General features: G+C 45.1%; 1 protein-coding gene across 2 annotated transcripts in view; it reads left to right on the top strand.

The window, feature by feature from the left end:
• Positions 1-3,416: 3,416 nt before the first annotated feature.
• Positions 3,417-25,348, top strand: part of epha3 (eph receptor A3) — a 96,171-nt gene continuing 74,239 nt past the window's right edge. The window contains exons 1-2 of one of the 2 annotated variants that reach the window (XM_066706016.1): positions 3,417-3,594; positions 17,711-17,775. In XM_066706016.1, coding sequence (XP_066562113.1) covers positions 3,510-3,594; positions 17,711-17,775 — 150 coding nt within the window. In that variant the 5' untranslated portion in view covers positions 3,417-3,509. The remainder of the gene's footprint in view (positions 3,595-17,710; positions 17,776-25,348) is intronic. The other variant, XM_066706017.1, reaches the window with a different exon arrangement.

Below are 25,348 nucleotides of genomic sequence, written 5' to 3'. Positions count from 1 at the left end.
ACTAACGCGTTGCAAAGTATGAAAATGACAGAAGATAAAAAACGGGGAAATACATTCATACAGGAATTATATAAGTTGTTTAACCCTTTAGCGTCAGGCAGCCTGTGTGTCAGAGCTGAGCCTGCGATGTGCTGTGTGTGTCACTGTGTCTGTGTAGTGTGCTGTGTGTGTCCCTGTGTCTGTGTAGTGTGCTGTGTGTACCTGTGTCTGTGTAGTGTGCTGTGTGTACCTGTGTCTGTGTAGTGTGCTGTGTGTGTCACTGTGTCTGTGTAGTGTGCTGTGTGTGTCCCTGTGTCTGTGTAGTGTGCTGTGTGTGTCACTGTGTCTGTGTTGTGTGCTGTGTGTACCTGTGTCTGTGTAGTGTGCTGTGTGTGTCACTGTGTCTGTGTAGTGTGCTGTGTGTGTCCCTGTGTCTGTGTAGTGTGCTGTGTGTACCTGTGTCTGTGTAGTGTGCTGTGTGTACCTGTGTCTGTGTAGTGTGCTGTGTGTGTCACTGTGTCTGTGTAGTGTGCTGTGTGTGTCCCTGTGTCTGTGTAGTGTGCTGTGTGTACCTGTGTCTGTGTAGTGTGCTGTGTGTGTCACTGTGTCTGTGTAGTGTGCTGTGTGTGTCACTGTGTCTGTGTAGTGTGCTGTGTGTACCTGTGTCTGTGTAGTGTGCTGTGTGTGTCACTGTGTCTGTGTAGTGTGCTGTGTGTGTACCTGTGTCTGTGTAGTGTGCTGTGTGTGTACCTGTGTCTGTGTAGTGTGCTGTGTGTGTCACTGTGTCTGTGTAGTGTGCTGTGTGTGTACCTGTGTCTGTGTAGTGTGCTGTGTGTGTACCTGTGTCTGTGTAGTGTGCTGTGTGTGTCACTGTGTCTGTGTTGTGTGCTGTGTGTGTACCTGTGTCTGTGTAGTGTGCTGTGTGTGTCACTGTGTCTGTGTAGTGTGCTGTGTGTGTACCTGTGTCTGTGTAGTGTGCTGTGTGTGTACCTGTGTCTGTGTAGTGTGCTGTGTGTACCTGTGTCTGTGTAGTGTGCTGTGTGTGTCACTGTGTCTGTGTAGTGTGCTGTGTGTACCTGCGTCTGTGTAGTGTGCTGTGTGTACCTGTGTCTGTGTAGTGTGCTGTGTGTGTCACTGTGTCTGTGTTGTGTGCTGTGTGTGTACCTGTGTCTGTGTAGTGTGCTGTGTGTGTACCTGTGTCTGTGTTGTGTGCTGTGTGTACCTGTGTCTGTGTAGTGTGCTGTGTGTGTACCTGTGTCTGTGTTGTGTGCTGTGTGTGTCACTGTGTCTGTGTAGTGTGCTGTGTGTACCTGTGTCTGTGTAGTGTGCTGTGTGTGTCACTGTGTCTGTGTTGTGTGCTGTGTGTGTCACTGTGTCTGTGTAGTGTGCTGTGTGTGTCACTGTGTCTGTGTAGTGTGCTGTGTGTGTACCTGTGTCTGTGTAGTGTGCTGTGTGTACCTGTGTCTGTGTAGTGTGCTGTGTGTGTACCTGTGTCTGTGTAGTGTGCTGTGTGTGTACCTGTGTCTATGTAGTGTGCTGTGTGTGTCACTGTGTCTGTGTTGTGTGCTGTGTGTGTCACTGTGTCTGTGTAGTGTGCTGTGTGTCACTGTGTCTGTGTAGTGTGCTGTGTGTACCTGTGTCTGTGTTGTGTGCTGTGTGTACCTGTGTCTGTGTAGTGTGCTGTGTGTGTCACTGTGTCTGTGTAGTGTGCTGTGTGTGTACCTGTGTCTGTGTAGTGTGCTGTGTGTGTACCTGTGTCTGTGTAGTGTGCTGTGTGTGTCACTGTGTCTGTGTAGTGTGCTGTGTGTACCTGTGTCTGTGTAGTGTGCTGTGTGTGTCACTGTGTCTGTGTAGTGTGCTGTGTGTGTCACTGTGTCTGTGTAGTGTGCTGTGTGTGTACCTGTGTCTGTGTAGTGTGCTGTGTGTGTCACTGTGTCTGTGTTGTGTGCTGTGTGTGTCACTGTGTCTGTGTAGTGTGCTGTGTGTGTACCTGTGTCTGTGTAGTGTGCTGTGTGTGTCACTGTGTCTGTGTAGTGTACTGTGTGTGTACCTGTGTCTGTGTAGTGTGCTGTGTGTCACTGTGTCTGTGTAGTGTGCTGTGTGTACCTGTGTCTGTGTTGTGTGCTGTGTGTACCTGTGTCTGTGTAGTGTGCTGTGTGTACCTGTGTCTGTGTAGTGTGCTGTGTGTGTCCCTGTGTCTGTGTAGTGTGCTGTGTGTGTACCTGTGTCTGTGTAGTGTGCTGTGTGTACCTGTGTCTGTGTAGTGTGCTGTGTGTACCTGTGTCTGTGTAGTGTGCTGTGTGTGTCACTGTGTCTGTGTTGTGTGCTGTGTGTACCTGTGTCTGTGTAGTGTGCTGTGTGTGTACCTGTGTCTGTGTAGTGTGCTGTGTGTGTCACTGTGTCTGTGTAGTGTGCTGTGTGTGTCACTGTGTCTGTGTAGTGTGCTGTGTGTGTCACTGTGTCTGTGTTGTGTGCTGTGTGTGTACCTGTGTCTGTGTAGTGTGCTGTGTGTGTCACTGTGTCTGTGTAGTGTGCTGTGTGTCACTGTGTCTGTGTAGTGTGCTGTGTGTGTCACTGTGTCTGTGTTGTGTGCTGTGTGTGTACCTGTGTCTGTGTAGTGTGCTGTGTGTACCTGTGTCTGTGTAGTGTGCTGTGTGTGTCACTGTGTCTGTGTTGTGTGCTGTGTGTGTACCTGTGTCTGTGTAGTGTGCTGTGTGTACCTGTGTCTGTGTAGTGTGCTGTGTGTACCTGTGTCTGTGTAGTGTGCTGTGTGTGTCACTGTGTCTGTGTAGTGTGCTGTGTGTGTCACTGTGTCTGTGTAGTGTGCTGTGTGTGTACCTGTGTCTGTGTAGTGTGCTGTGTGTGTCACTGTGTCTGTGTTGTGTGCTGTGTGTGTCACTGTGTCTGTGTAGTGTGCTGTGTGTGTCACTGTGTCTGTGTTGTGTGCTGTGTGTGTACCTGTGTCTGTGTAGTGTGCTGTGTGTACCTGTGTCTGTGTAGTGTGCTGTGTGTACCTGTGTCTGTGTAGTGTGCTGTGTGTACCTGTGTCTGTGTAGTGTGCTGTGTGTGTCACTGTGTCTGTGTAGTGTGCTGTGTGTGTCACTGTGTCTGTGTAGTGTGCTGTGTGTGTCACTGTGTCTGTGTTGTGTGCTGTGTGTGTACCTGTGTCTGTGTAGTGTGCTGTGTGTACCTGTGTCTGTGTTGTGTGATCATGAACACAAGGCGCTCAGGCAGCGGCAGGGCGGTTTAACCCCTTGTGAACTTGGCTTTTTCAGTGGTTCGGGATGTCCGGGCGGGCATGTGTAGGACCCAGCAGAAAACAGCAGCCCCTCCGCCTGAGAGAGAGAGAGAGAGAGAGAGAGAGAGAGAGAGAGAGAGAGAGAGAGAGAGATAGACTCCTCCTCGTCTCCGGTGTCAAACTTGACATCAGCCCGCAGCCGAGCCTGGTAAGTGGCGCTGGAGCCGCGGCGCTCACTTCAGCGGCGGCTTCACGGAGACATGTCCCTCTCAGTGCGCTCTGAACCGCCGACATGGACTGCCGCCCCGCCGCCCTGCTGCTCGCCCTCGCTGCCCTGGTCTGCCCCGCACGTCTGACCGCACACCCCTCCAATGAAGGTAAGCCGCCGCGCCGGAGCGACGGACGGTCTTTGCGCGACTTTTCCCCGGGGCTGGAGAGCTGCGGCGCGCCGGCGCTGGTTAAGGGGTCCAGCGGAGACTGCCGGCGTGTCGGCGGGGTGCATGCGGCGCTGGGTCCGGGGAGGATGGAGGGGCTCTGCGCGGTGTGTCTGCACTGAAGGATTCATTTGCGGTGTTTGTTGCGTGTTGAAGCGTGTGTGTCGGGGCTGGCGTCTCAGATAAAGCAGGTCAGGACGCAGGAGACCCCTGTGGCTGGACTGGACAGGGACCCACTCTGGATTTTGGAGACTCTTATCAAACACACACACACACACACACACACACACACACACACAGTATATGAACGCATGGCTAATGCATGGCTTAAGCATTTTTTTTAAACACATCTAAGGGTGTGCTGAACCATTTCGTGTCCAGACTTAAATAATGTCTTTTTACTGACAGTTAGGGTTGAGCAGTGCCCCAATAGAGCATAAAACAGATATAGATGCACACTTTAATACTAAGAACAATAATTATTATGATTTTAAGAAGAAAAATAAATAATTCAGAATATTGTATAGAAGATATTTTTTATTATGGAGTGTTTTGTTACAAAATGACATACATTTGCATATATCTATATATATCTCTCTTTATATCTGTCTATCTCTCTCTCTATATATATATATAAATATATACACACACACACACAAATGCATCTATTCTCCAGAAATCGGTGTCAGTGGCAGACATTCAAGTTCTTGACAATCCTCTTATAGGATTTAGGAATTCGGTGACAGAATTTCTCTGAGAGGAACTCCACTCTTTCCCAATGAAACCATTTAAACAGATTTAACTGCTCCCTGCTGGAGCAGCCGTGTGCCGAGGAAGAGAACCAGGGGCGGATCCGGGATTAATTGGGTCAGAATGGCCCCGGCTTGGGCTTGTCTTCGTTATGGAGTCAGCGTCTGTCGTACTGACACTTCTGCAGTGGCTGACCAGCTCTCAGATCATCCGTGTCGCTCACGATGTCTTTCAATCTCTTTGGTATCTGCTCGTCCCCGGGACCACGTTCCTCGGCCGCCCAGCCGTGCGTCCTCCAGGTCCCCTCCTGCGGTTGCGTGTTTGTTGGCACGGCACAAGCCCTTTAAAAGCTCGTGCTGTTACTGTCATATCTGGGGTTTGCTCTCTTTCTAAGACCTCCAGTGGGGAAGCAGCCCGGACAGCGTAGAAACTCAGCAGTCAAGACCATGCTCTTCGTCTTCCAGGGTGGGCCCGGTCTCGTGGGCTGGTTTAGATGTTGCTTATCTCGCAGTGCGTCTACGCAGAGACACGCTCGAGCCCTACAGCTGTGTTAATCGGAGTTTGGAGAGGGCAGGCAGTGGTTTTAGTTGTGCGTTCTGTCTGTGTAGATCAAGTGGCACCCTGGACTGATCTCGGGTGTGAATTGTGTCTTTAACAAATACTGGAGCACAGGTTCTGCCCCTTCTCCGACACCGAAGAGACCATGGCTTTTAGACACACAAAACAATACACAACTCATTAGAAACTAGGTCTCACTTCATTTTAGGCAGCCAGGTTCTTGGAGGAATGTGTGTAGATGTCACTGGGTTTCTAATTCAAGAGGTTTTCCAAATTCCTTTTTTCCTGGGAACCTAAATAATTAGGAGGTCTGGGATGTGTTACGGTTTGGATGCCGACAACACCGCACCGCAATAGAAATGCGAGTTTATCTCTGGTGTTGAAATAAATCTGCCAGCGTCGGGTCATTCCACTGCTGGCGGTCTGTGAAATCGAGGATGTCAAATTGAATACGCACTGCTTGTCTTAAGACAGTATGTGTGTTACTCTGTCATTTTGTGTTTTTGTATATATATATTTGTGCGTGTTGTATATATTATAGGAGTGTTTCCCCATCAGACGCCACATAAATGGATAGACCTTCACCTCACTTATGGCTCTGTATTCAATTGTGCTTTTTATTTATTTGTTGCTGCTGGAAGCTGCTCTCAGGCCGGCGTTAAACACACCGTCACACAATTTCAGAGGCGATTCGAACAGCAGCAAAGCAAGGATCTTATTTGGGATATAAATACCGACTCTCATCTTACTTCTACGTGGATTTTGTTAAATCAATAAGTTATGAAGGAAGAAGACATGGAATCTGACATATTTAAGTCAATAAACATAAAGGTTTAAAACCATTCATTAAGACTATAGTGTGTAGTCTCCTTTTTATTTTCTGTGTGCTGTATTATATTGTCGCTCTCCTAGTTCAGAGGATGATCCATTTGTTAGTGACAGGTCCCACAAAGGGACAGAGGGACGGTCCCTGCGCTGCTAATAAATTATGTTATAAAACGCACGAGGTGTTGGTTTAAGTAGATGCTTAAGTAGGGCTGGACAGCAGCTTGGGATCTCTAGATAAATACTCATGTATCAGGACATTTTGTTTTTGAAGAGTTGTTGTTTTATTTTTGTATTTTTATTTATTTGTCCAACCTATACCCCTTCATTGAATTTGTGAGATATGGATCTGATTATTTCTAGGGATTTTTACTTTGTTGTGCATCTGGGATTGTTTCTAACTCAGCTGAGATATAATCAACTAAATAAATATCCTCTTGCCTGGTCAGCAGCTTGTCAATGACAGTCAGCGACTCCATTGAATCTCATTGGTGGTCGATGTAGACGTCCACTGTTAAAACAAACACACAAACACACACACATGCATTTTATTTTAGTTACCACATCTCACAGGAAACGGTTTCTTTCTGATGTCCGTCTGCCAGTGAAATATGGACGTACCTGTGCGGTCTAGGCCTGTGCGGAGCGGCGGAGAGGGAATGGGAGAATAATGCCGTTGACCTTCTGCTCGGCACAACAATAAATAAAAGTGATATTCTGTCTGTATAGGGGTCTGGAGAGACGGCATTTTACTGTCTAATAAATCTCTCGAGTTAACACTTGACCCAGGTCACTACAACAGTTAACGGCGCGATTTGTTTAAGGTTTTTACTCACGGTCTGAATTTCTCAAATAATATTTTCACTGCAGAGACAGGAAAAGCTTCAGGCGCTCAACAGGACAAACACAACTCGGGTAATGGTTAGGATCGGGTTTGTAAAGCGGGTGATATCTGTGGTGTCTGTCGCTTGGAAAGGTCGCAGTTGTAGAGCAGGGAGGCATATTAACACACACGGGGGTTAATTGGTTATTGATGGGCGCTGTGTGGTGCTTTGTGTACCGAGAGACTTAAATACAGTTTGCAAAGGAAAAATACACACAGGCAAGACGAATAGTTTCATTATCTGGGAAAAACCCCAAACGGCCTGTGCGCTTTGGGCTCTGCTTCTGCTCCTGTGGAATGATTCATCCACAGTGCATTTTAACCCCCGACCCCCTCGCACAACAAACGAACAAATACACACAAGTGCAGACAGTTCAAACATATATATTTTGAATGCACATTTTCCAGAAGTAAGGCTACTTTCTGAACACAAGAAGGACTTGAATGAAAGCATTTTATTACTGATTTATTTCTTATTACTTATTATACGTTTATTTTTTGTGGTGGGGGATCTATATTCAGAAGTTAACTATTAATGATCACATTTTTATTATTAATATTGTACTTCTTTGCATGCGTGTGTGTTGTGTGTGAGTGTAAGTGTGTTGTGTGTGAGTGTAAGTGTGTCAGTGTGTATTGTGTGTGTGTTGTGTGTGAGTGTAAGTGTGTGTTGTGTGTGAGTGTAAGTGTGTCAGTGTGTGTTGTGTGTGAGTGTAAGTGTGTTGTGTGTGAGTGTAAGTGTGTTGTGTGTGTGGCTCTGGGAGGCCGCTCCGCCAGATAGTGTCACTATTGAGCCGCAGCTCGGTTATAAAGCGTCCCATTGACGGGGGGCTTCCCGAGGTGAAGCGAGAGACGGAGAAATGAAGCCCCCCGTCCTGGATTGTGTAGCGCTGAGTGGAGAGCACAGTGAATACAGGAGAAGCGCCTCAGAAAACACACTGACACTGGCCAAGAGCTGCTGTTATTATTATTATTATTATTATTATTATTAGTAGTAGTAGTAGTAGTAGTAGTAGTAGTAGTATAATTAAAATAAAAAATAAAAAAACGTGCCACCAATTTAATGATGTCTTGATATGTATTTATTTTATTTTATGGGACTGAAATGTGGTTTGCAGTTTCAATGGGACAGAAACAGTACGGCGCGCATGGGGCAAAGAAATCACTTTCTTCCTTTTCTCTTTCGTTTTTCTTTCATCTTTTCTCTAAAGTCAGTAATTACAACTGGTTCATTTGTCCGTGTTTTTTTTAATTAAAATAAAAACGAAGCGCTAACAAAGGCACAATATTACATCTAATTACAGGAGCGCGGTTGCTGGACGGTTCCGTGATTTTGTCGCGAAAGCAGGTTCTTCTCCCGGCGGCTAGAAATACTGACAGTTTGTAAAGAAACACAAATTGCTTTTTTACGTGGAAAGTTACAATTTCATGGTAACAATATAATTATATATTTTATTCCACCATTTGATTTCTTAATTTGTAATTATTATGATGCAAAAATATATGATAATAACATTAATAAAATTGATGTAATAATCAGAATAATACAATGAATACTAATGATGAATTATAATTATTATTAATAATAATCCACGTTAGGCGCAGATATAACGATTTGAAGGTTCTGTTTTATTTGATTTTACACATGCAGACTCATGTGCTCATGTATAACAACGCGGAGTTTCAGCGTGTTTGGTTTTTTTTATGTATTTAAACATTTTGCAAGTGCTGTATAAACGGTCAACTTCTACAATTGCATTTTGAATAAGGTTATCGGCGTTTTTCTATATTTTTAACCACACCGTCCTTAACCAAAGCGTGCGGGACTGGGTTGTAGACCATTTTATAGTGCTTTGTGTATTTATGTGTACTTGTATCCAGGTTCAACGAGCTGCTGTATGGACTGACCTACACTATTGAATATTACTGAAATGCATGTTATTTAATTATATGAATTCAATATCGACTCGACAATTACAATGATTATTTAGCGCTGGTGTGCAAATTATTTTCTGTAGATTGTATTTAACAGCACGCAGGCCAATATTATAAACTCATAGACAAATAGATAAGATACATCGTAATAATAATAATAATCATCATCATCACAATCATAATAATCATAATAACCAATGAATCACTGGAATATTGATTTTATTTATTTGGGTGATATTAGTGGCGTGTCGGCTTTACGCACGTTTAGTTCATATTTGGTCAGTGTAGTGTAGCCTGTTTGAATTCACCCCAAAGTTAGAGAAATCACCACATACAAACAGAAATGCCTGCAGTAATTGCGAGGTTAATGTTAATGTTTGATCCGCACGGTACAGTAAATGCGAAACTAAATGGTGCAAACTTGGTTGCGGAATTAGCCGAGGTTTGGGGGATGATTTCCACTAACTGAACAGCCTCTTAAAGTGCTTTTATTTGGACTGGCAGGTCATTTGGGCAGGAGAGAGCCTCTCCATTGGCACCACTGGCTGGCACTGCCCGGCCACTCCTCTCGCCGCCCCGGATTGTTATTTCTATCGTTTCCTTTTAATGGTCCGAGCCAGCGGTGCTGCTGCCCGTCAGCGCAGCTGTTTCTAAACCAGTGCGCCTCTGCATCTCCCAGTACTGACCTCCTTCCGAAAGTGTGGCGCAATTACAGCACCGCATGCACCGCTCACACGCCCGGCCTTGCTAGAATACATATATTAATGCATGCTTAATTAAATGAATAATTCATAAAACCAATATACAAATAATAATAATAAGAAGAAAACTACAGCCTAACACTTGAGGCGTTTCTTAGGAAAGCAATAAAACTGCGAATTCCATTCAACACCTTGTTATACGAAAGCGACGACGTTTCAATTAAAATGTGTTAATTGCGTGCCGTTTTATAGGGTTGCGCATTAAGACGCACATATGGGAGGTTGCGGGAGGAGCAGGCGGGGGTGACAGGCTGGTTCGGGCTGAGCTCAGGTCCGACACTGCACGCAAGGAGGCTTCATTCATTGCAAATGCTGACAAGATGACTGCCCCTTCCCCGGCGGTGTGATCGACAGCTTCAGGGCCGAGGCCGGGGGGATGGGCAGGCCTGGGCAGTTTGTCTGGGGCACTTCGTTTACACCATTGCAGCGTATCGAGCATCCGACTGAATTGTCTCCGGCCGCTGCTCGGGTGCGGCGGGTGTGAGAAGCTGCCCCGGTGTCCCCGGTCCGCACGGTTGCAGTTGTGATTAAATCCCTCTCTGTCTGCAGGACTGAAGTTGTGCGTGTAAATCTGCAGCTGACAGCTTTGCGCTGCTCCGATTCGAGCCGACGGGACCAGATCAGAGTTCACACCGCGCAGTCTCAACCCGAACTCGCGTCCCATTAACCCCGAGCTCGAACCTGCCTCCAATTAAAACAGTGCGCTATTATCACAGCCTGGAGCCATTACTGCTGCAGCCTGTAATTAGTTGTCATTAGTGAGCGGCGCAATGCTGCGGGTCCACTGCGCTCAGGCCCGCATGGGGACAGCTGTCGTGTTGTGCTGCGGTGGCAGCGGGGGACACTGCGCTCCGGGACGGGTGACAGGGTCCCATTGCCAGGGGGGTTAACACAGCACTGGAAAAGCCTGTGTGTGGGATGGATATACATTTTCTCGGTGTTTTGAAAAATTGTGTCGGTAAATGCGACCTCGAGATTAATTAATTGCAATGATTGCGCAAACTCTTGACATTAATTTACAGGGTAATATTAAAAGTATTATTATTATTATTATTAATAATACTGTATTATTAATTTAATATGTTAATATAATTACAGTAATTTAAGCAGTTATTCAAATTATATTTAATAATCTGTATTTTTAAAGGGAGAGAATACTTTATGAATAGCTACACTCTCTAATTTGTTACATTTAACACATTCTGTTTGGGGGAAAAAATAAATGTAAATGTAAAGTGTAACACAAAGTTGTGTTGTCCTTGAACAAACACAGACTGTATTAAATTTAATACATTAGTTCTAAGAGTGTACTTTTCATTTCATGTTTATTTATTTAATAATGTGTTTCAGACAATCTTCAGACTTTGTTTTCAGTTCTACCTTTTGAAAGGCAATAATGTGATCAGTCTATTTTTATATTTCACATATATATTATATATATTAGGGCATGGCTGTTTCAAGTGAACTAAATGTCTGTAAAATATAAGCACTCTCATACACTTCTTTTGAAATGGTTAATAGCTGTTTGCATAAGCCAGTGTTTTTGTATTTTCCTTTCTCAGTCGGATGTTAGTAATATTTCAAGGTGGCCCCATCATTTTGCCCCACATTGCACATGTAAGTCTACCTCCCTGGTAAAGCAGCTCTTTCTGGTGTAATTAATGCACGAGATCCAAACACATGTGCTTCTCTTTGAAGTATGACAAATCCTGGTGCCAGTGTGTTACTGTAAAAGCTACTTAACCATGCAAATGTAATACATCACAGCGGAGGGGTTGAAATTACACATTAAACCCATTAGGGAGCAGGCAGGGTTTTTAACGACAGAGGGGAGAGGGAACGTCTCTGTAACTAAGAGTGAAGACGTGGGTGTGAGTGTGGGGGGGATCTTGTGACCTGAGCAGACTGACCAGTTCATGGTTGTCTGTTGACTCAAGGATGCCATCGCTGCTCAGAGAATGATGCCAGTGAATCGGCTCCACCGCAGGATTGGAAGGAGTCTCCACAGCTCTCTGCGTCGTTAGTCATCTCCTGTGTTTCAGTCCTAAAAATGCCGGCCCTTCACTCCCACTGCTCTCCCTCGGCCTTGGTCTCCATTTTAGTGCTGCTTGACCCGACGGTGTGCATTAACATTGTGGGTTCTTTTCATTGTATTGAGTAATGGACCCATGCATACCATAAACACAGCGCTGTTAATGCTCCTGCATCTGTCTCACTTGAATAATATGTACACAAGTTTTGCATAGCCTTCCTTTGTGGTTTCATGCATTGTCCAGAAGACATGATATAAATAATTTAATGTATCATATATCTGCCCATTTGATTTATTCACTGAACCTGGTCCTTTTTTGAGTTTACTGGTCCAGGTGATTGGTGTACATTCAAGTTCTGTACAACTTATGTTTTTTCTATATTTGCATCCCTGTCACATTTAAATAGTCGCCCCCCCAAAAAGTGTTCCAGATTTGCTACACCCATAACTCCCATAACTGTTTGGATCTGCGTTATGCCTTTAATTCTTGAATTGCGGTTGCCGTCTTTTCAAAGCTCGCGTCAGGGCTGCTCATTCTAATACGGCAGACCCCTTGTGTGTCCCGTCTAGCTGTGGTTTGGTTTCTTTGCATATATTTTGGGACTGTGAAGTGAGATGCACTAGGCTGCCTCTCCGTTTCCCATTCAGACCCTGTGCTGTGCAGTATTGCAGCAGACCAGCTTCCCCGGAGCGCCTTTTTCACCCAAACAGCGCTTTTGCGCAGAAACTGCACATTAATAACTCAGGACCATTTGTTACCAATTTGGTGACATGCTTTTTTGCACTTCATGCTCCCTAACGTCCTTCTGTAATTGCACTTAATAGATGGCAAACTCGGAGTAATAAATCATCTTAGCACAGCTATGAAAGGGATCCAAGCCGTATTTAACGCTAATAAGCGATGCAGACAAATATTAAAATTAGACTAATAACCTGTTCACCGGGTTTTGCGGATCCATTATTAACACGGCCGGTTCTGCGGCACGGATGCATTGACCTTACTTTAAGATTAACGGCACGAAAGAGAGAGAGAGAGAGAGAGAGAGAGAGAGAGAGAGAGAGAGAGAGAGAGAGAGAGAGAGAGAGAGAGAGAGAGAGAGAGGCAAAGGAAAAGTGGCTCCCAAGCAGAGATTCATATTTGCTTTACTAATAAACAACACATGGCGGTGGAAAGGAGTACGAACACGCACAATCGCTCTCATTTCATATCAGCTCTCCGATCTGGGCAGGACGCCTGCTGAAACAGACTCCTGTTTAAAGAAGCAAATTCATTTTGCTGCCATTTAGTGTTGCTTACATTAGGTGAGACGGTCCCGGGCAGGAGCAGGAAATTAACCCTTATTGCACTGGGGTTTCCAGCGGGACACCTCTCTCTGCCAGCGCAGTTTACACCGTCCATTACACCGGGGATATCCTGCTCCGACACCCGAGCTCAGGGTGGGTTATAATGTGCGCATTGAGTCGGGGCGCCGGGGTGGATAATCCCCTATGAAAGTGCTCAGCAATGCACCACAATACGACCTTTTTTCCCCCTGCCCTGAAGACCCATAGGACAGTGCAAAGCTGCAGGGTTTTGAGAGCACTAGTAAAAACCCAGCTGGAATAAAAACAATCTTCAGTTCTAGGATTAGAAATATGAGAAGTGTGCCCTTTTCACATGGAGTGGGATATTCCTGGAGAGCCCACCCAGCACAAAGGGAGAAACTGACCAAAAAAACAATGCTGCTCCCAAGATATGGTGCTCAAACTGCTTGCATTAGGAGTGTAGAAGTATTTTTAGCTTTTTACAGACAAGTGAAGATGAGCGAGTGAGTCCTGGCGCAGGGGGACAAGATAGGAAGCGGGGGGGAATGCTGTGCTAGAGGCTCCCGGCGTGGTTTCTTATTCCCCGACTCCGATCCACGCCGTCTTCTGTATTTTTAGACATTGCAACTGTGGCTCCTGGTGATATATCTCCGAGCTGCGGCCCCTACTGTGAGGAGGGGCATTATGTGAGCGATGGTACCTTTCAGGGGTGCCGAAAATGTGCTTGCACTCATCTCAAGGTTTAAAAATAGGGATCTGAGGGCCGTCTTCCTCCTGTGTCGGGGCTGAAACCCGTCGAGAAGATCCAGAAGGACCAGGTGCCACAGACGTCTGAATAATTCATGCTGAGAGGAGTTTTGCACGCCATCGCTGCTGTAATAGACAGACTCTGTTATAATTTCTTTACTCGTGATTTATTGGATATGGTGCAGGTTTCTGATTTAATTTTAGAGCTCCTTGCTTTGTGCCAAGTCAGATTTATGAACGATGCCATTAATACCTGCCTGGGTTGAGAAATTAGATCCTCTGGTTTGTTAAGTCGAATAATCGAGGTAATGAAGCGCTTTGAAAGCACCTCGTTCATGGTTCCTAGGACAATACAGAGATGGACTATACATATCCACATATATAGGTCTATATATTTCATGTGTAATCCCTTGCGGTGTTGCTCTTTGGACTCAGTTAGTGAGGGATCGATCCTACTGTGTATTGATCAGCTATTGCCCAACATTAGAGGATTATAAAGTTCTGGAAACAGCTGAATCTCATTTCCGTCTGAAATTGAATATTTCCTGCTGAATTTGCAGGTAAATAAGTCTTGAGTGGCGACTGATTTTGATCGCGGTTGTGAGAATCGTTGACGTATGGAACTGCTTTTAAAACAGAATAATCCCTCTTTTCTCCCTTAACCCAATTAGTAAGAAAAGTGGTTTGTTAAAATCTGATTTCATTTATGTTCAAACGAGATGGTGCCTAACTTAAGGACCTTGGCACTAAGTGAATTTCCTGTTTCGTTTTCCGCACGTCTTGTGTGTGTGTGTGTGTGTGTGTGACTCCAGTTTGCAGTGCAAGGAAAATTCAATTAGGGCCCGAGAGCGCTGACTGCAGAAAAATCCCTCTGTTCATAAGCTGTCTCCGCTGATTGAAGTCATCAATAGCAATAGTCAGACTTGAATGATGATCTTTATCTACTATTTATAGCTTTCGCTCGGAGCAGGAGGGAGATTCCCTCTAGTCTTGACAACCAAAGACATAATTGGGCGACATGCACTTCATTTATATGAGACTGATTGCCTCTCCCAGTCCCTGGCCTGCATGATGGATTAAAGGGCCTGAGTTGAACACCCCTCGGCTCCCCGGTGTTTATTTTATTGAATTATTATTATTTTGAAGTGGGAGAGCAGTTTCTGCCAGCCAAGGTCGCGGGTCACAGAGCCTGCTTCACGCACTGGACTCAGAAACAACAGCTGCTGGCAGATGTCCAGCCGCAGGAGCCGGGGGATTGGGGATTGTTGAGGGCAGTTTCTTTTTTAAGGTCAGTTTCACCCCAGTGTCACGCGGACACACCTCTCCTCTCCCCCTGCAGGTTTCAATTCAGCTGTCCCTCAGAAAAACTTGAAAAATTATATTAATACATGAATATACTTTGGGATTTGGTTTCCATTTAACATCATGAGCTGTTATTTTTGTCGTGTTTCCATTTTGGGATGGAAATAATGATTCATAATTGTCCTTCCGATATTTGTTTTTGCTGACACCATTTCTGTCTCCAGACCATTCAACAAGTGAAGCTGGTCAATGTCTCACAGGCGTGTTTCTCCACAGTCTTAAGAACATAAAAAGTGTCCAATCGAGAGGAGGCCATTCGTCCCATCGTGCTCGTTTGGTGTCCATTAATAACTAAGTGATCAAGGATCCTATCCAGTCTGTTTTTGAATGTCCCCAAATTGTCTCTTCAGCCACATCGCTGGGGAGTTTGTTCAGATTGTGATGCCTCTCTGTGTGAAGAAGTGTCTCCTGTTTTCTGTCTTGAATGCCTTGAAGCCCAATTTCCATTTGTGTCCCCGGGTGCGTGTGTCCCTGCTGATCTGGAAAAGCTCCTCTGGTTTGATGTGGTCGATGCCTTTCATGATTTTGAAGACTTGAATCAAGTCCCCACGTAGTCTCCTCTGTTCCAGGGTGAAAAGGTTCAGGTCCCTCAGTCTCTCCGAGTCTTGGCTGTTTAAGATTTGGAGACGCACGTTGATGAAGGGGACACAAACCCCGACCTGGCGGTGATAATCTATCAGAGTGATCGATGCCCGCGGGCGGCCGGCGGTGGCAGTCCAGGATTATTATGTCTCTCAGTTATTGATTCACCTGTTCTGACTCATGTTTGGAAATAGTTTCTGGGGCGGGAGTGGCTGCCTGTCTCATAATAACCTCTGTCACCGCGGGGCAAAGGGCTGGGAGGAGAAATGGAGACGCGTAACACAATTCCTGTTGTGTTTTGCTTGTTTTCTCAAACATAACAATCTCATTATCTGCCTTCGATTTCCGTCGGTCAGTTCAATCTGAATCATTTCCTCGGCTCATTGAGAGAGTTAAACTGAAACCAGAGGAGCCGTCATTATCTGGCACACGCAGTCTCTGGCTTTATTAAAGTAAATAGAAAACGGGCCGTGTTAACACTTATTGCTGTCTCCCAGGTGAGGGCGTTTGTAATATTTATGTGCCAGATCTTGTAGTGCCTCTTATATTTAACCTGCCTCATCCAAGGGGCAGTGTTTGAATGTGCCATGTCTTACCAGGAAGGGGTCTTGCACCAGCAGGAGAACGTGTGCTACTCTTTAGCTTGTTTCCCAGACTGCACTCTGGTCTTTTGTGTAAATGTTTTCAGCATCACAATGAGCCTGATTGGAGCTGAGGACCCAGGCAAAGGGAAAATAATACACCTAGAAATACTGGCTATGGAAACAAAAGCGAGAGAGCACCTAGCAGGGGGAGCAGAGTGTGACAAACTAGTCTGTCAAGAAGCAATGTGCACAGCGACTGTAATTGATGAAAGGAAAACATTTCAGTTGTGTCAGATTCATATTGATTGAAAGCACGTTTTATTATTATTATTATTTTAATTTCCTCCTCTCGGAGATCGATGTACGCTAGGGAAGATTGTTGTTCTTTTTCTATCCTTGTTTTTCTTGGATTGTGCAAGTGCAAGGCTTGCCGAACCTTGTGCAGTTGTCACAGATGGGAGGCCTACAGACCCGGGAGGTCTCGTCTCAGGGGCTCGGTCTTCGATGAGCAGGGCGTTCGCTCCCTCAGTCCCCGACACACTTTATTGGCGCGTGAGTCCACTTCGGTCCGCCAGGATCCGGGAGATAAACTTCCTGGGTACTGGGTGAGAAATCGTGCCGCGATTATCCAGATATAGGTTCTTGTGTTCTTGTGTCTGTTCCTCCACCGGGCCCCGAGGTCGGCACCACATCCATCAGCGAATCAAAGCTGTGACTCACGACGACGCGAAACGTGCCTCAAACCCACGGCCCGTCCGTCTGCGCACCTCATTAGTCTGGGCGGTTCCCCTCGCGCCGTAATTCCCGACCCTGATTGAGAGTAGACCATCGCACCCCAGGGCTGGTGCCGAGGAACCGTTTCAAAACATCTTGGAACGATTAGTAGGTTTGTCCAAATCTATGCGGAGGAATATGGCAGGCTGGCACGATGCTTCTCAGGGAGGGAGAGCGCAGGAATGCGAGTTACAACGAGACATGCATTTTTTTGGCTTCGTTCTGCTAATTTGTGAGCAGCTGATACTTTTTCGATAGAAGGGAAAAACCACCGAAAACGCTTTTATCGCAAAACGCCAATTTTGACACACCAGCAAAACAAAAACAGTGCCTGTTCAAAGCAGCCCTCAGTGGGTTTTTAATTAGACCTGCCAAACTGTAAGGTTGTTTTAAGAGGGCGATGGTTTTTAATCTGGATGTGTGTTTTTACCCTGGAAATGTTTTAGTTCGTACAGGATTGCTTTCTTTTTGAGTTTCTTACTTAACCCTTCACACGCCAGTATTACACAGTACAGTGACGAGGCCTTAGATTAGAGGACAAGCGGCAACTTCAGGAAACCAGGCCGGGGAGAGGGGCCGAGGGTTGGGGGTCCTAGTGGGTAACCCTTCAGATACGTTCAGTTAAACCCAATAGCCTGTGCTTCCTGTGTCAGTGTTTTAGGTCAGTACCACTGATTTCCTCCGAGAGGGGATATGCAGTGTTGGCGGAAGCAACAAAGGCCTCTGTGCCTCTGTGTGTGTGTGTGTGTGTGTGTGTGTGTGTGTGTGTGTGTGTTTCTCCCCCTCTCTCTCCCTCCCTCTTGAGTGATGAAGAGCTGGCAGCTGAGCAAACGGAGTCGTGATTAGGAGGCTCAGGGTGGAAACGCGTCTCTCTCGAGCGGAGGGGGTAATTGGGGTTAATGAGACAGAAGGACTCAGACTCATCTCTCTCTCTCTCTCTCTTTCTCCTCTTCTTTTGTAGTGAATCTGCTGGACTCGAAAGCCAGCCAAGGAGAGCTGGGGTGGATCTCCTACCCGGCCCATGGGGTGAGTCTTTTCCCGACCGGGGTTTGTTGTCCTTGCGGACACTGACACAATCACATCTGTCTTGAGGGTCTGATGAAGTTGCCATGAGGCCTTCTCCATTTGAGATCATCTTTGAAAGATCACAAGGCTGTCGCTGTGAGACTTTGATTTCACTAAAACAGATTAAAAGCCAGGTAATCCCAAAGGAACGTAAGACAACCAAAGACAGCCGCTCGGTGGGAATAGAGATGCTCGGAGACTGAGCCCTGGCTGGCGTTTTATGTCCACCGGCTGAGTTCCTCCCAGCGTGCTCCTCCGTCTGAGCTGCGAAGTCCTGGGATGCTCTTCTTGTTTTCCCTCCGTTTCTGCTCGGCGGCCTTTATGTTTCAGTTCAATAACGAGCCCGGGAACCACACACCATCACCCAGCTACATAATGAGCATCGTTTAGACAAATTCCCTAATGAATGCACATAATTAGGCTCTCTAAGTGCAGGGATCCCTTGAAACAGCAGGGTAATTATACAGGCGGTAATCGCAGACCAAAGACAAAGGAGTGTCGCAGCTCTTTCTCTTTATTTTTACTCCAGTCTTCCCACAGGCAGTTTCAGAGCTCCGATCTTACAACTGTACCCAGAAACCCCCCAGGAGTGGAGTTTCTGTCGAGCGCTCACTGCTGTATTTCGGGGCAGGAGAAGCTACTGCTGTGTCTCAGTTTGTGTCCACCGTCCTCAGCGTATCTCAGAGGGACTTAAGGCCCCTCTTTAAACATGTCAAAGCTACACTGAAGTGCTGAGATCACCGCTGAAGAGCACACGGGCTAAAGGGTACAGACAGAAGTGAGCGAGAAGAAAGAAGTGTACTGTTGGTCTGGCCGTGTGTTTATCTCGGTCGTTACAGTTTCCCACTCTGATCTTCTGTGCTTTACAGTTCAGTTCAAATAGATTTTGTCGCCATCTTTATTTGATGCAGTTAAATAATGATGATGATAAGATAACATCGCCCTTATGGGGGGCTGGGTGGTCCTCTGTGGTTCTCGTTTCTGACTGGAATCAGGGAGTCTTACAAGGAGGAAAACTGTCAGGGAAATCCACGGCTAATCTCTCAGATACACATCAGAGCCAACATTGCAAGCCCCAGTCTGTTTAATACCGAAACAATCTGAGCTGCATTAATGGGCGAGCTCGGAAGTGTGAACCTGGAAATCCCCGGCAGCTGGGACTGGTAAAGAACAGAGAAACCACTTCAGTTTGAGCCGCCTGGTTCTCGTTATGAAATGTGTCCTCGTTATGCAGACCAAAGAGATTAATTCCTTCTTCTTCTCCACCTTCCTCACCTTCCTCTCAATATTTAGATTTTAAGGCCAAATGTAGGTCAGGCAAAATCGGGAAAATGTTGTAGACGGTCAACGACTTTCATTCCACATAAAACATGTAATTTATAAACCTGCAATCTTTCTCCACGCATCTTCAAAATAATATTAATTCCATACGTTCTTATTGCCTGGTTCCTTTGTATTTTATCAATGCATGTTGTAGATTTGTCCTAAAGTAAAGTGACCATTAAGGAGTTACCACGACACCTCAATAAACAGTTCTCTTATTTTATTTTTCAATCTGCGGTAACCTACAGAGAGCCTGTGTCTCGGCTTCGTGAAGTTGCAGTGTTTATTTGGCCAATAATAAAAGTATTGGCCTCAGGGGCGATACTAACTAAAGTTAAAGAAAGAGAGAAAAAAACTTTATTAAGTGTTTAAATTACCTGTTGTAAAGTGGTCCGGTTTTTAAGGAAATTCAGTAATTTGTTCCATATACCTGCCAGGCTCTGTCTCCCAGAAGCTGTTTTTATAGTTGGCACTGTAATCCCCCCGGTCCCTTAAGAAAATAAAATAAAACTGAAGCACATAATTGCCATTTAGATTTAAGTAGAAATCCGACGCTCCGTACTTGTCTAAACTGTGTCTGGAATCACACAGCAGATTCAAAATATTTTCTAGTACAGTGGGAATGTAATTGACAGCAGAAATGGGTTTAATATTCCTGTGGCATCGCTGTTCGAGTCGGGCCATCTCTCATCGTGAGTTTATAGCTGGTTTTGCATGGACAAGCAGGCTGTTTGTTACTCACCGGGCTCTCCGGAGTATAACTGGAATACCGCAAACTATCTTTGCAACAGGAATATAACCTCTGTAATCAAATATTTATATAATTGACCTTATCCGACTCTTTACTTGTTTTTAATGATTATCATTTGGGGTCGGCACTCGACCCAGGCACCGCATCCCGTTTCATAATTTGCGCGGTGGAATTACTCCTCTGCCTTTTGTGGGAACTATATTCCTCGTTCTCCGGTGAAAGGAGCCACTGATTTACTCCGTCGGTTCACTGAAGTGGTGAGTTAGGATTACGAGAAGGATATATATATATATATATATATTTATATATATATGAAAAAGGGGGCAGAATAAAATCAATATCTGTGGCGCTGAAATCTGAAAGAAAGGGGGGAAAAGAAGCAAGAAAAATACGATTTTTTTTTTTAATCACAACGTGGGACTGTCACACTATCAGTGTCTGTTTGCGCACTTGTTAGTGTTGAGATCGGCGCCTGTGTGGAGCTCCAACCCTCAAGGTGAATTAGAGTAATTACTCATGACTCGGCCTAGTTTAGACTGATACGCATTTCTGAAAGCGGTGCCCTTAAAAATGATTTCAAGTAATCTGCTGCCGTGGCTCTGACAGTGTTGGACCCCCGGCCCGTCTTCTGTGTGTCAGCACAATTCAGGTTAAAGCAAATTAAGTGCTAAGCCATCGGACACTCTCCTCGCAGGAGAGCTCGGGTATGTGTCGTAAATATCCAGCCCAGGTGTGTAGACAGCACTTTAAACACGCAGGCCTGTTTATTACAGCCTCTTTAAATCGTATCAGTGCTCAGCCTGGGATTCATTATCCGCCGGCAACCATATTACCAGATTTCTTATGCGATTACCCGTTTGAACTTCAGTCGCACAAACCCTTTCTGGCACGAGCCTACGTTGAGTTTATGTTTCCTCGGAGACGTCTGGAGTGCGGCAGAACCACCTGAACGGAAACAAGTGGCAGTGTAGGGCCTCAACATGTCTCAAACCACACTTTGGCACTTTTCATAGGTGCTTCAAAATATCCCTGCTGCAGACCTCCCACCTAATCAAACATTGGTTTGATTATGAACCATTGGTTAGTTGGTTTTGTCCTAGATCTTTGGATTGCAGGGCGAGGTTAAAGTGGATTTGTTTCAGCCTAGATTATAACCTCCCATGTGACAGGAAGTTGAGACCCTCTAGAACAGTGGTCTCCAACCCTGGTTCTGGAGAGCCCCAATCCATTTCACCTTAAATCACCAATTTCTAAATAGTGGGAACACATGGGAGTCGTTAATCAATTAAGCACCTCAACCAAGGGAATTCTTAACTCAAAAGGCTGTAGGTATTCAGATAATTGCTGCGATGGTTTCTAAAGGTCTGAATTCGCCAAACACCTGCTTAATTGTTCAGAATTAAATACTTTCAGGTGCTTATACATTGGTGCTAGAAGGGTGACCTCCGAAACCTGCTGGATAGGGGCTCTCGGGACCAGGGTTGGAGACCACAGCTCTAGAATGAGACCCGGTCATTAGACCAGTTCTAGAACCATGTGCATAAGAATCAGAAATGACTTGCCCAACTCTTACAAGCCCGATCTGCTCTTGTTTCTGTTTTCTCAACGTCCCCGTGTAAAACAAGATGATGTGGAGACTTCTCTTGGCTGCTGCTGGCTGAAGCTCTATGGATTTAGTTAGATGGTTTTATCTCTGCTTGTAAGTCATTTCCCCAGCGCTGGAATAAGTCCTGATGTCCTTCACTGGACCTTGTCTCGGGCATCTCAGGCTATGTATCTAAGGCTGCTCCCTGGAGGCTGATCCTGTCAACTTTCAGACGCTGAGCAAAGCTGGGCCTCGATGCTGAGGAGAAAAACACCTGGGGATACCCATGCTGTGTCTGGATGTGATGGTTGAGCAGGATGTGATATTCCTGGGGTTTGCATTGTAAACCAGCGCCCCAGTAGGGTGACAAGGGACACTGTGCCGCAGGACAAAGGTTTGGATGAGATGTTTCACAGAGGATAGGAATTCCAATACTTGATTTACAACCTACAGTGTACCTACACACCTATCTGTCTATCTAGAGAGAGAGAGAGAGAGAGAGAGAGAGAGAGAGAGAGAGAGAGAGAGATTAAATCAAATGAAAATAAATCGGCAACTTCAGTCCTCAAGGTCCTTTCAATTACCTTTCAATTAGCAACAGATTCACAATTAATACCTGGCGTTTGTTGATGTCCATTTTCATCTACATCATTAGTTCAATTAAGTAATTAAGCTCTCCATTGGCACATTAAAAGCTCTGTGTGATTCTTGGGAAAGAGATTGGGATAGTGACGCACAACTCTGCGTCGCTCCTCCTCTGGTCTCAGAAACCAGCCCGGAGAGATCTTGCAGAAAGTTCGCGAAGGCTGACATCATTCCCCGCTTTATTGGAAATTCTTTCGAATATGAGCTGACGGATCCCCAGCTGTACAAAGCGAACAGAAACCCCCGCTATAAACGAGGATTAGCACTCAGCATTGCCGAGGCCGAGGGAACGGGGACGGCACAATCTGTTATGGTTCTCCCCTCGTAAAAGCTGCGAAGAGAAGCAGTTGACTGATGCTCTGCAGTTGTTCACAGCGACCCGGCGGAGAAATTTAAGCTGCCTAGGCACTTGTTGTCAAATATAGGATTTCCAGGACCTTTGTGGGAATGCTCTCCAGCGCAAGCACATTTGCCTGTAGGATAAACAAACCCCATCTGTGTCCGTTTTGTCTCAGGTTTCGCTCTCTGTATGATGTATGTCTTAATAGACCCAAATCCAATTAACTCGTTGGCTACAAATAAGATCAATTACCTTTTAAATTCATATCTCCTCTCTGTGACTCTTTTATCCAGTGATTCTCTGTGTGTGCAGCGTAATTTTTATGCCTTTTCATGGATTCAAGCAGTATTGTGGCAACACAAAATAGCGAAACGCCTCGTTAATTAAAAAATAAATGATGACCAACATTCTGATCAATGTATAATTTCTAACTTGAACCAGTTTACATTAACTTCGTCATTTTTAACTTGGCTATTGTCTAAGTTGAACACAGTGGTCAACTTTAAAAAAAAAAAAAACATAATATAGTTTTGATAGGCAAATGCAGTTTTTAATTATATATATATATATATATATATATATATATATATATATATAGGTGCTTTGAAAGGCTCAGGCAATACAAGACCAAGATTGCCCTGTTAATGAAAAGATCTAAAACTGTGTTCAATAAAGACTGAGAATATTTGATTGTAAATGTGTGTGTGAAACAGAGTCCTCTGCCTCCGCTGTCCCTCTCTGCTCGGTTGTCCTTCGTCTTCTCGCGTGCAGCTGCAGTGTGTGTTTTCGTGAGCGCTGGGAAATGACCCATGGTGCACCTGGATGTTACTGGAGAGAACAACTGGAGAAGAAAACCATTGTGTTTTTCTCGACTTAAGAATCGAACTTCTTATCTGCATTTGCGATCATATACATTGGTTTTATACAGTTTTTTATTATTATTATTTTAGCTTGTTCATAATAATACATTTCACAGATGCTAGAAAGAAACAGAAATACTATTTATTTTAACCCCCGAGGGGAAAAAATAATATCCCTTTCTGTGGTAATATGAAGCAAGAAGAGGATTACAGTTTTATTGCGTATCTTTCTGAAACACAAGCTTGCCCTGTAATTGTCTCTTCAGTGCCAGTGAATCTATTAGCTGAAAGTATTCAACAGTTGGCTCGTCTCCACAGTGTGTTACTGTATGGGAGACAGTGAGGAAGTGGGTGCAGGCCGTGCCAAATGTGCCAACTGGTGATTTTTTTCCTGCTGTAAAACGATATGTACGCAAAAAAAAAAAAAAAGACAGTGGTCCTCAGACACGTTCGTCCAGCTATAGAGAGCATTGTTGCCGGGCTGGGAGGTAAGGTTTCCCAGAGTCGGTTATAGAGATGTCGCCTGGCTGTCCGGCTCAGACCCCAGTGATTGTTTCATTACTGCCAGCTCCAAAATCCCTCTATAAGTAGTGTGAAAGTATAAGTGCACCCTTAGTTTGGATTTGTCTGTAGTGTTGGAGAAGGAATCGGGTTTCTGTCCTCAGCCCTGGTGGGTTTGGGGTTTGGACGGCTTTGGGGCTGTTGAGCTGCTGTTATTTTTGGATCATGCTGGTCTCCTGTTTGGGCAGTTTTTATAGTGAAAAAAGTTCATGTGTCTTATCTAGACCATCTATAACATCTATAAGACTGCAGGTTTATTGTGGCTGCGGTCAAGAGGCTTATACAGTTCAGTTTAGATGTACGGATCCCGAAAACCCAGCTACATCATTATCGTCATGACCGACCGAGCGCCGTCCCTGACAAACGAGGCTGACACAAACCGCACTCGGCTGTCTTCAACATCTGACAACGGCCTGCGACAAAGAGGGCTCTGAACTCTTTCAGCATATTGTGAAAAGCAGCAGGACTCGACCCTCCCAACGGGGCAGCTGTTCAGACTACCTTTCGGGGGCCACTAGGCCTTGGCAAAGCGTCCGGAGAAGATGTCTTGTGATTTGAAGCAGTTTGGGACAGTTTGAATTGTTGTAGTGCTCTTTGAAGCAGCCCTGAAAGAGGTTTTCATTAGGCAACCCATCTCCTATTGTAGGTTTCCAGTCCAGATAGAGTGGGTCTGAGTCTTGAGGAATTTAAGACAGTTTTAAATAAGTTTGTAACTGAAACAGGTGCTTGGGGAACAGAACAGAATGTGTGTTGTGAGAGGAGGCATGAGAGTTGGATTTGCACGCGCTGCGGAGGACATAGCTTTAAATCAGGGTGGCCAGCCATCAAGGCATTATAATAATCTCACACCGAGATAACAAAGGCATTCAACAAAACCCCTGTGTCTGTATCACGTCGAGCAGTCTGTGTCTGGCATCGTTCCCCAAACAAGAGAGCTAATATTGTGGGTTTCCAGGCACAGTCTCGAGTCCAGGGTAATTCCCAAGGTATTCAACGTGTTCAAGGAAAAAAAAAAGCTCGGTAGGCATTTCAAAGCGGGAGGATTTAACTAAACTGTGTGGAGAAGATTAGTCTCACCTCTGTCTTATCAGAAAGAGTTTTTAAACAATTTGTTGCAATCTGTGAATTTAAGTTCAGGCCCTGAGAGACCACAGAGATTGCCAGCCTTGAATGATTGTTTAATCTACATAACAATGAACTACGCTGCATTATTTTGATTTTCCGACCTGGACAGTAATCTGTCGGTGCAAAAGAAAAAATAAATATATTTTGAAACATAACAAAATATATACAATTTGAGAGCTTTTAGGAAACTTTACTTCAATGTGTTTTTCATTGTGAACATTGTGAATGAGAGGCGAGCTTCAACCCAACCTTTCACTTCACAATCATTTCTGGGTGTTTCGTTAATCAGTGCCAAAGATTAGGTGTAAAAAGCCCAGTTCCTCTGTCTGGTAATGAGTAGCTCT

The sequence above is a fragment of the Amia ocellicauda genome, chromosome 6 (assembly GCF_036373705.1).
Source record: "Amia ocellicauda isolate fAmiCal2 chromosome 6, fAmiCal2.hap1, whole genome shotgun sequence".
NCBI classification, from domain to species: Eukaryota; Metazoa; Chordata; class Actinopteri; order Amiiformes; family Amiidae; genus Amia; species Amia ocellicauda.
The sequence above is the reverse complement of the archived record's forward strand: the minus strand, read 5'-3'. Positions and strand labels throughout refer to the sequence as shown.